This window comes from Archocentrus centrarchus, chromosome 21, assembly GCF_007364275.1.
Source record: "Archocentrus centrarchus isolate MPI-CPG fArcCen1 chromosome 21, fArcCen1, whole genome shotgun sequence".
NCBI lineage: Eukaryota > Metazoa > Chordata > Actinopteri > Cichliformes > Cichlidae > Archocentrus > Archocentrus centrarchus.
Genome location: NC_044366.1, coordinates 26778331 through 26793252, shown reverse-complemented (window position 1 = coordinate 26793252; position 14922 = coordinate 26778331). Strand labels below are relative to the sequence as shown.

General features: G+C 39.2%; 2 protein-coding genes and 1 long non-coding RNA gene across 3 annotated transcripts in view; 2 read left to right on the top strand and 1 right to left on the bottom strand.

Annotated features, from left to right (window-relative positions):
* Window positions 1–825: 825 nt before the first annotated feature.
* cnga4 (cyclic nucleotide gated channel subunit alpha 4) lies at window positions 826–6056 on the top strand. Its single transcript, XM_030759024.1, has 7 exons — window positions 826–977; window positions 1593–1694; window positions 1804–1910; window positions 2155–2738; window positions 2843–3088; window positions 3306–3471; window positions 5272–6056. The coding sequence occupies exons 1-7, from the start codon at window positions 826–828 to the stop codon at window positions 6054–6056; spliced, it is 2142 nt and encodes a 713-aa protein (XP_030614884.1).
* On the bottom strand, window positions 5160–7524 carry LOC115801261 (uncharacterized). The gene is made up of 3 exons (XR_004021730.1): window positions 7207–7524; window positions 5944–5973; window positions 5160–5445 (listed from the first exon to the last, which is right to left on the bottom strand). It is a non-coding gene; the product is annotated as an uncharacterized LOC115801261 (long non-coding RNA).
* Window positions 6876–14922, top strand: part of trappc10 (trafficking protein particle complex subunit 10) — a 22415-nt gene continuing 14368 nt past the window's right edge. The window contains exons 1-3 of the mRNA XM_030759020.1: window positions 6876–7036; window positions 11035–11116; window positions 12115–12250. Of these exons, the coding sequence (XP_030614880.1) occupies window positions 6976–7036; window positions 11035–11116; window positions 12115–12250 (279 nt within the window). The 5' untranslated portion in view covers window positions 6876–6975. The remainder of the gene's footprint in view (window positions 7037–11034; window positions 11117–12114; window positions 12251–14922) is intronic.

Genomic DNA, 14922 nt, shown 5'->3' with positions numbered 1-14922 from the left:
ATCTCTGAGATTAAGAAAAGGCTTTGATGTTAATCATTAAAGGAACTGCTCAATTAATATTACACAAGTAACCCATTCCCATGATAAGAAGGACTACTCAATTAGAAGTATGCTTTCGATGCCACTGGAGGGAGCTTTCAAATGTTTAAAAAATATCGTCTGAACATCTCAATCTTTGCTGCTTCAATTTTTAACATTCATGAAGGTCACTTGGGATGATTTTAGATTGTATTTTGTTTTTCATAATGTCCCACAGTTATTTATTTTGCTTTGGTTTCTATATTTGCTTATAAACCCACATCCTTGATAAATCAACAGCTGTGCTAGGATGTCGGATTCATAGGCAGCAGTTAAATCTATTTTTGCCATTCGCTAGATTCATTTAATATTAGGCTCAATAAACATGTTTTTCAAATCCTGAGCTTCACTTAAAAATTGCCACACAGACACATTTGAATATTAAAAAAAAGAACATGAATAAATCCAAACACTGTTGTGTCTGTCTTGTATACAATGTGGTATTTTTATATATATATTTATTGACAGTGGTATGCTCGCTGTATTTTGGGCTCTGTGCTCTTGTCAGTGTTTGTTATGGCTGAGATTTAGGAGATAGACCTCTCTGGTTTTCCAGGCCATTCCCAGAAGACACCTGACATCTGTTATGGTTTCCCTCCATAGAGACCAGCATCACCAGGCAGTGCTCAGGTGGCTCAGGATTGTTGTTAGGTGGACTCTACAGGGATGCCTATCTGCGCCTATTCATCATGAGCAAAGGTCGTGCTTGCCTAGAAATCACTTTAATTTAAGGCCAACCTTTGGAAAATGGCTAAAACAGGTGATGTTAGCATCAGAGGGAATCAGTGGCAGAGGGTGTTGAGGCTGCAACAGGGGCAGAAAGCGAATGGGGAAGGAGGAGATGGCATCAAGGCTGAAGGAAAACAGAACACTTTCCTGGACCTGATTTTGAAATTTCAGTGAGTAATTATTGATTAGGCTGAATCTTTTTGCAAAAAGGAAAGCATAGCTGCGATGCTTACGAGTATTGTGATTCAGTTAGGCAACTAGATCTAGAATTCTATCTATCTATCTATCTATCTATCTATCTATCTATCTATCTATCTATCTATCTATCTATCTATCTATCTATCTATCTATCTATCTATCTATCTATCTATCTATCTATCTATCTATCTATCTATCTATCTATCTATCTATCTATCTATCTATCTATCTATCTATCTATCTATCTATCTATCTATCTATCTATCTATCTATCTAATTATTAGGATTTAAAACATTTGAAATGGTAAATAACTTACAAGCCTCCTGTATGAGAGGCTAAACACAAATAAGATACTACAAGAGTCTAGCATCTTAGTTTTGATTCTAATATGAAGCAATCTGAAAAAAAAAGTGAAAACAATGCTTATCCTCTGATTTTGACTTTGAAAAATGGCTTCATGTTTCAAGTAATGCTGTGACAGATTTTGATATTGTTTATCTTGTGACTAATATGACAACATGCAAGTCTTGTGCGGCTCTTCCCTCATGGATGTTCTTCTTTCACTTCTTCACCATTTCCCTCTCAGCTGGAAAGACTTCATCATTGATCCAGCAGAACAGTTTTATTATATCTGGATCCAGGTCATGATACTGCCCATCATTTACAACTGGGTGATCATCATTTTGAGGTAAATTACTGCTATCTGGTAGTTGTGGTGGTCGGCAAATTGTAATCATACCGAAGCATGCAGCATGTATGAAATGGCATCTTCTGAAACCACGGTTATGTTTTTTCAGGACTTGCTTCTCTACTATATCAGTGAGCTACCTTCCTGTGTGGCTTACACTGGATTATGTGTCAGACCTCATGTACATGATTGATATGATCATTACTCTTCACACTGGTAATTTTGTTGGTTTACTCTGAGAGTTCAAATTCCAACTTATTGTTGTGAGGTGCAAATCTTACATAACCTTACGTCACCTTAAATATAGCAATCTTTTCCTTGGCTGCCTTCTATTTATGATGAGAAAAAGTCAGGTGGATACTTTTTTATAGTTAGAGCCAACCTGTGTATTGATAAAGTAACTGTATCAGTGCATGAAGTGCATTCTGGGCTTTATTACACACTGTTTTTGTCTCTTCAGGTTACCTGGCTCAGGGCATCCTGGTCAAAGATCTGATTCTGCTGAGGAAGCGCTACCTGCGCTCTAAACATTTCTGCTTGGACCTGGCTTCCCTTCTTCCTTCTGACTTCCTCTACTTCGCATTCGGCATCCAAACTCCTCTAGTTAGGATTAACCGCCTTTTGCGTATCTCACGACTCAACGAGGCCTTGGACCGCATGGAGACAAGAACCGCCTACCCCAACACCTTCCGCATCACCAAGCTTATGATCTACATCTTTGTGTTGATCCACTGGAATACCTGTCTCTACTTTGTACTGTCAAGCCATATTGGTTTTGGAAGTGATCAGTGGGTCTACCCTAATATCACTGACCCAGCATTTGCCTCCATGCGGCGCCAGTACTTTCACTGCTTCTGGTTTTCTGCACAGATCCTCACTACAGTAGGAAATGTTCCCCACCCAGAAAAGGTAGAGGAGTTCTTGTTTATGATTGCAGACCTACTCATTGCTGTGCTGGTGTTTGCATCAGTTGTTGGCAATGTTGGCAATGCCATCACGAGCCTAAGAGATCGCGATAATGTCTTCTTCCCTAACCATGAGCTGGTAAGTTGAGTGGACTGAATAAAAATGTTAAAAGCAAGATCACATCTGATAACATTCTTTAGCTGAGATTTATATAAAATTGAGTTTCTCTTTTCTTCTTTCAGGTCAAAGCATACCTGCGTAGTCATCATGTTAGCAAGGAGCTTCGAGAGCGTGTCAACAACTGGTACCAGCATCTTTACATCAACAAGAAGATCATGCGAGAGAATGAAATCTTGCAGCAGCTACCTTTACACATGAGGACAGAGATCGCTGTCAGTGTTCATCTTCCCACGCTCTCCAAAGTCACCATCTTCCAGAACTGCGAAAAAAGTCTGCTGGAGGAGCTGGTTGTCAAACTGACACCTCAGGTCAGGAGGAGAAAGCTGACGACTGTGGGCTACACAAAGCTTTGTTGGTGTTTTTGATTTAAATTCAGAAAGAAGTTTATAGAGCACACATAGAGGGGCTTATTGCTGTCTTGTAGATCAGATTTGAACCCTGTTGCTTTGCCTTTGCAGTGCTTTTGGAATGAAGACAATTGTTTGAAGCTGATGGGGTTTCTCCTGCCTTTTATTCACCTTGTAGGTGTTCAGTCCGGGAGAGTACGTCTGCAGAAAAGGAGATGTGGGCCATGAAATGTACATCATCAAAGAAGGAAAACTGGCAGTTGTAGCAGATGATGGGGTTACAGAATTTGCTGTGCTAAGCGAAGGGAATTTCTTTGGGGAAATTAGTATCCTTAACATCAAAGGTACGTTAAGCGATTTGGGCATTCTCTCACAAGTTCATTTGTTTAGAGAGATTCATGGATAAGAAGTAGGCCAACTCTTGACTCTGTAACCAACAATGTTGGTGTGTGCTGCTTTTGGAAGTGATTTCTGCACATTTGAAGCGAAATACCAACAATGCTGAGGTTTTTTTCTGCTGAAATTTGAGGTGAGCGCTATAATTTTGGTCAGAATCTTCACAAGAAGATGACACACGTGAAAGAAAATTGCTTCTGAAAGCAAGCAAAAGTGCATACTTTGGAATCGGGAACATTGGTATATGAAGAAACCAAATGAGTTTAGTTCTGTGTGGCTGTGCTGAATTAGCAAAAATCTGTGTAAATGTCCATAACATACATATAACCCCAGTTCCAAAAAAGTTGTGCAAAATGTAAATAAAAAAACAGAATGTAATTAATTGCAAATCTGATAAACCCATACTTGATTCCCAATAGAACATAGAAAACATATCACACTGTATGTTTAAATTCAGAAAAAGTACCATTTTCCACTTTGCCTCAGTCCATTTTAATGGCAGTGATCTCTGGAAGTGCTCCTGAGCCCAAGCAGGGATTTCATTCCTGTTTTTAATGCAGTGCTGAACGAAGGGCATGGGCATCTAATATTGATTTTCAGCTTTGTCCCTTGCACACGTTTCTCCAGATTCTCTGAATCTTTTGATGATATTATCTACTGTAGATGATGAGCTATTCAAAGTTTTCACAATTTACATCAAGGAACATTATCCTGAAAATTGTTCCACAATTTGCACATGCAGTTTTTTGCAGATTGGTGAACCTCTACCCAACTTTACTTAAACTCTGCCTCAGTAAGATGCTCTTTTTATACTCAGTCATGTTACTGACCTGTTGCCAGTTAAACTAATGAGAATGAGAACACGTGAATGAGAAACAAAATGTTCCTCCAGCTGTTTCTTTATAGTACCACTTAATTTTCCAGCCTTTTGTTGCTCCCGTCCCAACTTTTTTGAGACATGTTGTTGCCATCAAATTCAAAATGAGCCAATACTTTTCATGAAATAGTAAGATGTCTCAATTTAAACATTTAATATGTTTTTATGTTCTATTAGGAGTTTATGAGATTTACAAATCATTTAACTCTGTTTATATTAAGATTTTACACAGCATCCCAACTTTTTTGGAATTGAGGTTGCAAAAAGGAGTCCCACAATTTATCATTTACAAGCCTCTATAATTCAAACTCCCCTAAAACCTTCATCAGTTTTGGAGTTGCAGTTTTTTTTTTTTTTAGTCTTTCTGTAGATTTGAGCTAAACACAGTCTAGACTTCTTTTGGTGCAGGATGATTTTCAGTACGTCCTTTTAATTTTTTATAGATGTACTTAGTCTACTACAACACACTCACCAACACAACTGTATATCAGATGGCTAAATTCTCAAAAATTATTTTTAAAAAAGTGTTTCTGAATACAAACCTGGGAAAATAAGGATTTATAAAAGGATTTATTTTTATTCTTCTTGAGTAAATAAGGAACAATATTAACATCCACAATATTAATCATAATAAAATAATACAAATTAAAGGGCTGTACAATGTCAATATGAAAGTCTAAATGTATAAACCATGCAGAACATAACTGATTAAAAGATTGAGCCCTGTGGTGTATCAACTTTATTTCCTAAGACCAAAACAAGAATTACTGGCTGGTTTTGAAAGCCTTGAATAAACCAACATGCATGAGTAACATTCTTGACATTTTTGTGTGTGTCATGTTTTTCAAGGAATCACATTGTTTTCTTATAGGTAACAAGTCAGGCAACCGTAGGACTGCCAACATCCGAAGCATTGGGTTCTCTGATCTCTTCAGCTTGTCCAAAGAAGACCTGACAGATGTATTATCTGAGTTCCCTGTGGCCAAACGTCACCTGGAGGAGAAAGGCAGGCAGATCCTCACCAAGATGGGCATGTTGGAGGAGACTGGGGAGACAGAGGACGGGGAGACAGAGAAATTGGAAACCAAGATAAAAAGGCTGGAGAGCAACTTAGAGGGGCTGCAAACTAAATTAGCTCGGCTCATGGTGGAATTAGAATCAAGCAATCACAAAATACAGGCCAGGGTGGCGCAGCTGGAGCTGGAAGTTTCAGAATTGGAGACTCAGCTGCCAGAAGATGATGGAGAAAGAGAGAGGGAACTGGGAAGAGGGCAAGGTGTAGGAGGGGAGGCTGAATGGGAGCGAGAAGAGGCAGAGGGAGAGGAAGAGGAAGAAGAGGAAGGTTCATATATAAAGGGGGGAAAACAGGGGCATGGAGATGATAGTAATGATGTGAGCAAAGAGGGAGACGGTGAGAGCACTAGAAGTACAAAGGAAGATGCTGAAAGGGTGGCAGAGGGAGATAAATGTGGGCCAAAAAACCCAGATAATCAAGGAGATAAAAGAGAAGATGACGAAGAGAAGAACCAAGGAGATGACAGACCTGAGAAAGGAGATGGAGCTGAGATTGAACCTGAGGGAAAGAAGAGAAAAGTGAGAAGAAAGAATCTGAGGAAGGGAAAGAAAAGAGTGAAGAAGACTCAGATAAAAAGATAAAGGGGAGAAAGCTGAAAGGTAGAAAAAATGAATGAAAACCTAAAGAAAATGAAAAGAAGAGCGACCTATATTTTCCCCATACATGTTTTTCCTTTTTTATAACAATAAAATCTTAAAAACCTTACTTCTAATCTATAACGTGTAAGCAAACTCTCTGCAATGCAGATGTGCTCCCCTAGATGGCAGCATTGTATTCCCCCATTGTAAATCATCAAACAGATGACGATGTTGATTACTTCTACATTACATTGAATCCTGACGCCTTTGAAACTCATTTATTTACAGCACACTTGGGATTTAGTCAAAGGTTTGTCCATTTGGGTCCTTTTAATGTGTACAGGTTATTGACAGCATATTTCTGAATTAAACATTTAACTAGCAATTACTGACGCTTTCCTGTATCTTTATAATGTACTGTCCATATGATAACATTGGGTACATTAACATCACATGTGAAAGTGTAGCTGCCCTCTGAGAGTGATACATTTGCAAGTGCAGGTGAGATCCTTGCCGTAAGGCACGGAAAACAAAGAAGGTAAGAGGCTGCAGGGGCTGCCCGGAGATTTTCACTCCCATCGTGATCGTAAACAACCAGCAATCATGGTGTGATGACGGACCTATCAGGCAAATTTTTTGACAAGACCAATTTTTTCCACATAAAACAAGGGCATTTTTGTAAGGCAAACAATATAAAATCATTGCTTTCGACTCCAGAAAGTGTGGTTTCTGGCAAACTGTCATTTACACTCCCACAGGAAAAGCCCCTGCTGGCCCTTTAATGACGCACGGTTTACGTACTTCCCGGAAGCGCAGTGGGGACATAGGCCCCATCGATTCAACACAACTGCATATATAAGCACTTACTAATAATAAAGCACTGTTTGTATGTCATTTTCATGGAGTGCTATCGCTAATACATATGGCGTGTCAAGAGGAAAAGCCAATCATCTATACCATGGAAAACAAGCCGATTGTAACATGTGAGTGTTTGTTAAACGGAGACGTTCACTCTGTATTTTTATGGTCTTGACAGCTAGCCTGCTAGCTGCATTCATTAGCTCATTTTAGCTAAGCTAGCTGTCACTGTTACAGTAACCATTTTGTATACGCTGCTTGTGTGTATAGCAATTGGAGGCGGCTTAGTTCCTACCTGTTAGGCTGTAATATTTTTAGACATGCATTCTGCGCCGTGTCTGTGCTAAATGTTCTCATGGAGGACGGGGTGTCTGTCAGCTAGCTGCCCTGATTATCAGGCCCAGCTAACGATAGAGCGTCACGGACAGGGGCTGCAGTTCTGGTATGGTATCATGTTGTTTCTTGCTGTATAGACACAGTTTTCCCTGGTAAAAGCTCGTAAAGTAGTTGCCGCAACGATGTTTGATAGCTGGGGTCAGTTTGCCATTCATAAATCCCTTGGAGCCTGATGGAAGCGTCTTCTAGAGGGGCTATTTTAGGCAGCGACGATTGTGGTGGGTGCCAGCTTCATCTGGTTCCGCAGGCTGCTCCATTTTTAGTGCCGTGGCCCGGTACAAGAGGAGACACATGCACTAAGAAATGGGAATATAAATGAAGATCAGTGGCGTCACAGTTACACATTTAGACATTGGGATTCAAAAATGAAATCACAGGGAGATCCCAAAGTGGAGTATAGGTCTCACCTGTCGTTCCTTAGGGATTATCGTATCCTGCACTAGATGGTTTCACTTTATATTAATGATTTTTTTTTCCAGTTGTAAAAAATGAAGTTCTTATATTACGTTCTTAATTGTAATAGTGCCAATATAGAATGAAATTAATAGTGTTGCGGGATTTATTGGTAGGTTTTCTCTTTAAATTATTTACTGTGTTAAGTTGAATGCTGAAAACGGTTCTAAGTGTGTGTGATTGTAACTGTGTATAAGTGGAGACCTCATGCTACACTCTGGTTTACTTTATGTTCATTGATTTACACAGAGCACATGTCACTCAGTGTGTGGTTGTGTTCTTGTAGATGAAGAGGGATGCATCAGAGTATGTGTGAAGAATAGTCTGCCCCTTCAGCTTCCACAGATGTCTTGAAAGATGAGCATTGTTGTACACAGTGTGTAAGGACGACACTCGCACTGCAGGGATCAGACTGATATTTGCTTTGCAGCTTCAACAGCAGCTTTTGTGAACATCCAAAGTTCATCATTGTTTGTATTGTACTGGAGCATTAAGGCCCTGGGAAGATCAAGGCCTGTTCAGCTAACACAAACAGCTGCAGTATGCCAATGTGTGCGATAAAGTGCTAAACAGTTAAATATGGCACGCAGTTTCAGATCAGAACGGTAAATCTTCCAGGTTCATGCTAGATTGACCCTCACCATCGGATTACAGTGTATTTAGGAAGACACGAGCTGTTAGAATGACCAGTTCATATTTTTTCACTGTAATCATGGTGCAGGCACATAATTTAAGTCATGCAACTTTTAGCATTTGATGCAGTAGTTAGGTTAACCTGTGTGCCGCACAGTAAACTCCGTATCCAGAAAAGTAACCTACGCTCTTAGTCCTGGCCTTCCAGTAATTCTGTAGGTCAGTTGTAAGTTGTCAGCCTAAAGGCCATGGTTTTTATCTTTTTGGGCAGCTTTGTTTTCTGAATTTTGTCTCACCTGGTTTTCACTTGGTAGTTTATTTTGTTTTGGTTAGGAGTTGGCAACAAAACCATCTTGATTAGTTTTAAGTACTGAAACTATTTGATTAAGGTTTAGGAAAGGACCTAGGTTTGGGCTTTAAAAAAAAAAAAAAAAGAAACCCTCTTCACGGCATTAAACCTGAATGTAAAAGTGAAGCTTAAACAGTGTGTTTAAGTGTGATTCGCAAAGTCCTTTTGTAATGCCTGCCTCTTTTGGGAGTGACATACCGTTCTCAGTATTTCCCAGACCAAGTGCATAAGGCACTGATGCAAAGGAAACTGCAGAATTAGATTATATTTGTGGCAGCAGTGGGAGCCACGTGCATGTGTATGTGCTGGTGTGCTCAGAACTGCTCACAGCCTGCAGAGAAGAACAGTGACAATCGTCACCAGCTGCAGTCTGCTGGACGAAACTCTCGACAGGCAGCTGAACGACATCGAGGACTGCCCCAAAAGATCAAAATAGAACTCACTTGAGGTTTAGGTGCTGACTTTGCATTTTATTTTTGAGGATATTTTCATTCATAATGGGGAAACTGTAGTTTCTTTTTACCCTTGAAGGGGTCTTCACACTGGTTCAGTGGCTGTGTGGCCTATTTTGAGTTTAGCTTTAAACAATTTCTTCAGTCGCTGTTCATCAAAACCCACACATCTACTACGAATGACAGCTTGATCATTTCTAAAATTGGGCATTTTATTGTTCAGCTGGAGTGGTGATTTTACCAGTCAGCTCTGGTTAAAGTGGATTCACAGTGTAGGAGGCATGCAGAAGAGAAGACTAAAAAGAGGAGCCTCAAATTAAAAGCTGCATGCCTGAGCCATTATTTCATAGTCACATTACCCTTCCAAAACAGTTTTAAGTATTTTTATACTATGCTCCATATCAAAGCAGTATTGAGAGGGGATTTTTATTTTAATTCATTTATCTTTTTTTTTTTTTGGTAAATCACTGATTGGGTGGGAATAGTCATGTGGCCAAAACGATCAAATGTTTGTTTATCCCAGTAGGAATGGCCGATTCTGGCTTTGTAGGGCCATCCATTATGATAACAGTTGCTGATAGATGCATTTTTTTTTTGCACTTATATATTTATGTTAATAATGTGCTTTATTATTTACTGTCAACATTCGAACTGTAATCTTTTCTGCTTTTTATCAGTCGAGTCTTTTACAGCCATTGAGCTGTGTGTGGGTTAAAATGGCTGCGTCTGTGCAGATTTGCACACACATCGTATGTACAGATGACACCGCGATGAAAGGAAGGATCGAGAGTGTTAAACTTGGCATGTATAAATATCTTGGCTTGTGTACATCTGTCGTCAGAACACTTGGTGAGAGTGAATGCTCTTTGTCACTAATTCAGGCTTCTTTTTTTTTTTAAAAGGTGGCTGTGAGACAAATATCAAGATGTAGCCAGACGTCTGTGCAGACAAGTGCTTTTGTCAGTTCAGCCACTTGTTTTTAGCTTGAAGCTCCCTAATACATATAAACAGTAGCATTTGTATTGGTAGATGGTAATCAATTGCAATAAAAGAGTATTTTCAGAACCAGGTGTTTACCAGTTATTGAGCAGAAAAGGGAGAAATATGGATTTAAAACTAAATAAATTTCTGTGAGTGTTATGTAGTTTTTTGCTCCAGTTCATTGCCTTCAAGAGAGCTTCAAGCACAGAAGAGAAGACGAAATCCCAGGAAAGGCTGAAGAGAAAAGAGCTTGGTATTTTGGAAGCAGAGGAGGCTTCATTCTGGAAACCTTGAGATCATTTAGATCCACAGTGCTGTTAAACAGGAGGGAGCAGATATAGAAGCATTGCAGGAGGTTGATGCTGCCAGACAAAACCTCAGCGTCCTCCACTGCGTTCTCCTAAATTTAAAATCTCATCACAGCATCACCTTGTTTGCGTCTGTGACGGTGCCAGAGGTTTTATCGGCCAGTCTAAAGGTGTTCTTGGGATTTAAAAACCATTAATGTCACGTCGTGGGGTGTTTGTTCACGTCAGTTCTGAGGTTTTCATTAAAAATCACTTTTGCATTTTGTTATCAGTTATTTTTTTTTTTTTTTCAGCCTGTGTTTTCATTATTGGTGTTACTCCTGCTCTTTGTCGGTTTCCAGGCTGCATTCATGTGATTGGCTCTTAACTTACGTGGTCCACAATATTCTCCAGCTGCCTTTACGGTGATAAGGAAAAACTCGTTATGAAGACATGGGAATTTTTTAAAAACAAGATTCCATTTTGCCCCTTGAGCTATGTGTGGTTTTTTTTTTAATTTTTAAACTGACCTAATTTTTTAACCTGCTCTGTCCTCCCCTTTATTATTCCAGGTGCTGGAGATCAGGGCTTGTTTACATCTCTTTATACCTCATTGGCTCAACAGCTTCCCAGAGAGCCAATGGAGTGGAGGAGGTGAGTTTTTTTTTTCTTTTCCTTTCCTTTCAGTTTTCACAGTTCAGTGTTTCACTAGCAGCACATTACAGTCAACATAATGCTTTGTTTTTTATTACATTTAATCGTCACACCAAAGCATCTCAGGAACAGGAAAGACTGTGGCGTACTCGGTAAAGAATTACAAAAGGAGGCATGAGGTCCATCCATTATGCATGTTGACATTTGCAGGTGCAGTTAAATAGCAGCAGGGAAGAAACTGGTTGATTTGGCTGAGCCTGAAGTGTAGCAACAGGAAAAAACATGATGTACACGAGTCAGGTCAGAGACTGTTAATCTGATCTCAGAGGTATATTTGTTAATATTGGATGGTTAATTATTAATTGTAGAGGGTTGCATTAAGGGCTGTCAATCCAAACTGTGATGACATAAGTCTCTGGATGAGGCGTGGATGTTTCATTTGATAGGAAAGTGTGAATATTATGTGTCACAAAATATGAGCTGGCATAGCAAGCAGAGTTTCTGGTGGGCTTTTCTGTGTCTATGTGGTCTATGCTGTGTGGATATAATGCTTCAGGTTTTTATTATTGTTATGACTATGGTCAGAATCAGTTTATCCATCTGTTTGTGGTGACAGTAACAGCAGGGACATTTTGCATCCTCGATCTAATTTTCCCATTTTGCAGAAACATGAAGTTTACAAACCAGCACTTATCATCACACAATAGGAAACATACTTACAAATACATGCAGTATAAAATGAAAGCCTGTCTGTGGTAATTCCCCGTTGTCAGATAAAGCTTCTGTTTCCTCCTGATGTATTTGGAAGGAAAGTATCAGGCACACACAACAACAATAAGACAGATTCTGCAAGTGATGCAGTTAAAAATCTGATGCTCGGTCTTCATGGATATTTTAGAGTTTATTAGGTTGAGTGTATGGGACCATACAAACTGTATGCATTGCAAGCTTGTATTAGTATACTGATGCTCTGAAACTCTGCTTTCCTTTTTGTGCAGGACTTATGGCCGTGCACCAAAAATGATCCACCTTGAAGCTAATTTTGTCCAGTTTAAAGAGGAGTTGCTCCCAAAGGAGGGCAACAAGGCTCTTCTCACCTTCCCCTTCCTCCACATCTACTGGACTGACTGCTGTGTGAGTACAAAACACACACAGATACCCAATGTTGTTACGTGCTGCTTGTCAGATCAGGTTCAGTGTTTGTTCTCTAGCCTATCTTTTGTGACTATTCTCAGAAGTTGTCTGACACCAGACGTACAGTGTAAGGACTTAGATTGTGGGTTTAGTTGTGTTTATATAAGTGCATTGTCAGAGTGGTAATAACAGTTTGCAGCCCGGTTCTCAGTGTTGCTGCCATCCAAGCAAAATTTGGAAAGTTGTGAGCACATTTTGTCCAGGAATTCAGAAAAGTAGAGTCTTGATACTCCAATTTGTTTAATCCGTGTGTGTGTTTAAAGATGAGCGTGACTGTTTGAATAGATGAGTGTGTGTGTTTATCCCCTTGGGTAAAAAGAGGTCAAAGATGGCTGTGGGCAAGATTTGCTGTCTGTCAAAGCTGACAGGCACATACATGTATATGTTTTCCCTGCAAACACAAAGCTTTGGAAATCCCATCATCAAATGCCTCTCATGTGTAGAGCATTTCTCAGCACTCAGTTTATGGAGTAGGAAGTTCATATTTGTTGTTGTGTTATTCATTACTGCACGAATGGCTTTAACTGATTTGCAGAACAGCCTAAACTGAACTCGACATGAACAGTATAGTGAAAGCAGATGAGAGAAAAACAAGAGAAGCAGGAACCTGCTGCCAGTGCTGATTGAGCAGCTGGTTAGTTTAAGGAAGTGCAGTCATCAGCTCATGACTCATGACATTTCCTAAGGACTGTGCCTGTGGTATGGGAGTATGAACGCTTTAGTACAGTACTCCTGTATTTAAAAAGTACCTTTTGTGACACTTTAATGCTTTCCTCTCTGTAGTTTGTTTCATGTGATCAAGAACAAAAAAAAAAAAAAAAAAAGAGATGTCAGTCCAGTTCATGTTCACACAAATGTTCAATTTTGTGTTGGTAGATATGTGGTGAAAATTGAATTAGTGTGGCAGCAGGTCAGACTGTAATCTAGTGGGCTACAGAGCTCATGAAAAATTAACTGAGTAGGTTGTTAATGTGGACTGCTAAATGATTGCACATTATGAGTAATGACAAACAAGTAGAGACAGGATGGCAATGAGGCATCTTGTACATAATAGTTTTTAATGGAGTTAATAGCACCTGGGTTCAGCTTTTTCACCAGCACAAGTAAAGAGGATTAATTGGGCATGTTGTTTTTATCCAAATCAAACAGGTTATGCTTGAAAACGTCCTTAAAATGGTAATATTTTTGAGGAGAAAGGAACCAATTCCTCCCTGACAGCTTTGCTTTAACAAAGTGTATTTGGGTTTGGTCCGAATTTTTTAATTTAATTTAATTTTATTTAAGAACTTTCAGTTTGAGAGCATTTCTTTTTTTCATGTTCCAGTATTGCAGCGCTTTTGCTTAAAACCTGGCCCTCATGCTTAGAGACAAATTTACTGCTCAAAATATATAACAAACCAATAAAAGAAGAGATAAAACTGAAATGCTGAATGGTACAGATTGAGTTGCTTAATTTGTTTTAATGAAAGGAGAAAAAAAAAACAAAACAAGGAAGCAGAGGCAATCAGGAGCATATGTTTTAAACCCCAAGCCACTTCTTTTGCAGCTTTCCTTGACCGGTCCTTTCTCACTAGCACTTCAGTACAGAAACCGAACGCAAGAGCAGCGCACTTTCAGAAGCTTTTTTTTTTTTTTTTCTTCTTCTTCTTCTTCTTCACTCTAACAAGTGAAACAAAGCTGCAAATGCAGTTAGAGGACGTTCAGTCTTGTCCTCTTTGACACCTGCATTTTGTAAGTGAATAATGTAAAAGACAGGTTTTACTTTACGGCTAAAAAAAAAACCTGTTTCACACTCAGCTTCTAACGCTGACAGAAGTGCCAACCAAGCGGTGCCACGCTTGTCAAGTGAGGTCAGGCTCTTCAGTCACAGGACAGTCAGGCAGAACTAATCAGCCACTATAATTGGAAAAACACATTTGTAGGATTTTTCTAGGTTCACTTTAAAAGAAAAATGGATTTTATTTATGAAAGTATAGAACATCATACAGACTAGATGAAGATCTGCCAGCCTGTGATTGCATTACAGTGCCACCTAAGGACAAAAATACATCCTGACGGACTAAAAGTTAACTTCCACAATATTGTGTAACACCAGGGCTTCAGCGTTTCTATCTGCCTGTGGACTGTTATATAATAACTGACTAATCACATTATAGCCCACCTCTTCTCATTTCCAGCCAATTTAAAACAAACACCGCCCTCGAGCGGGATTCATTTAGAGCAATCCACTCAGAAAATCCCAGCCACATCATCCACATCAGTGCCCTACAGATGGGGAGGCTTAGTTATTGTCAATATAAACTTGTTGGCCAACATTCTTTTTGTAGTTTCAGTCTCCTGATGTGCTTTGATCTTGGAAGTATTCTCACTGGATACACATGCTGTTAAAGGGGAAGCCTATTTTTCTTTATTTGGTTACAATCAGTTGATTGAATTTATAAGACCCTGATTATATAAAATGCAGCTGTGATAAAGTTAATGGTTTTATCACTGTGATGATAATGTGTTGGCAGCGTCATGAAAAGTTTTAAACATACTAAAAAATGAATAAAAAATTAGTTTTACATAAGGGTTTTACATAATTTGTTGGCAATCACATGATTGCCAACAAA

Bases quoted from the DNA above. Each gene is read 5' to 3' on its own strand.
- cnga4 (XM_030759024.1), top strand. From the start codon at position 826: ATGGCTAAAACAGGTGATGTTAGCATCAGAGGGAATCAGTGGCAGAGG. The intron at 1,911-2,154 runs GTAATTTTGTTG...TTGTCTCTTCAG, and splicing joins GATCATTACTCTTCACACTG to GTTACCTGGCTCAGGGCATC. The intron at 3,089-3,305 runs GTCAGGAGGAGA...TTCACCTTGTAG, and splicing joins TTGTCAAACTGACACCTCAG to GTGTTCAGTCCGGGAGAGTA.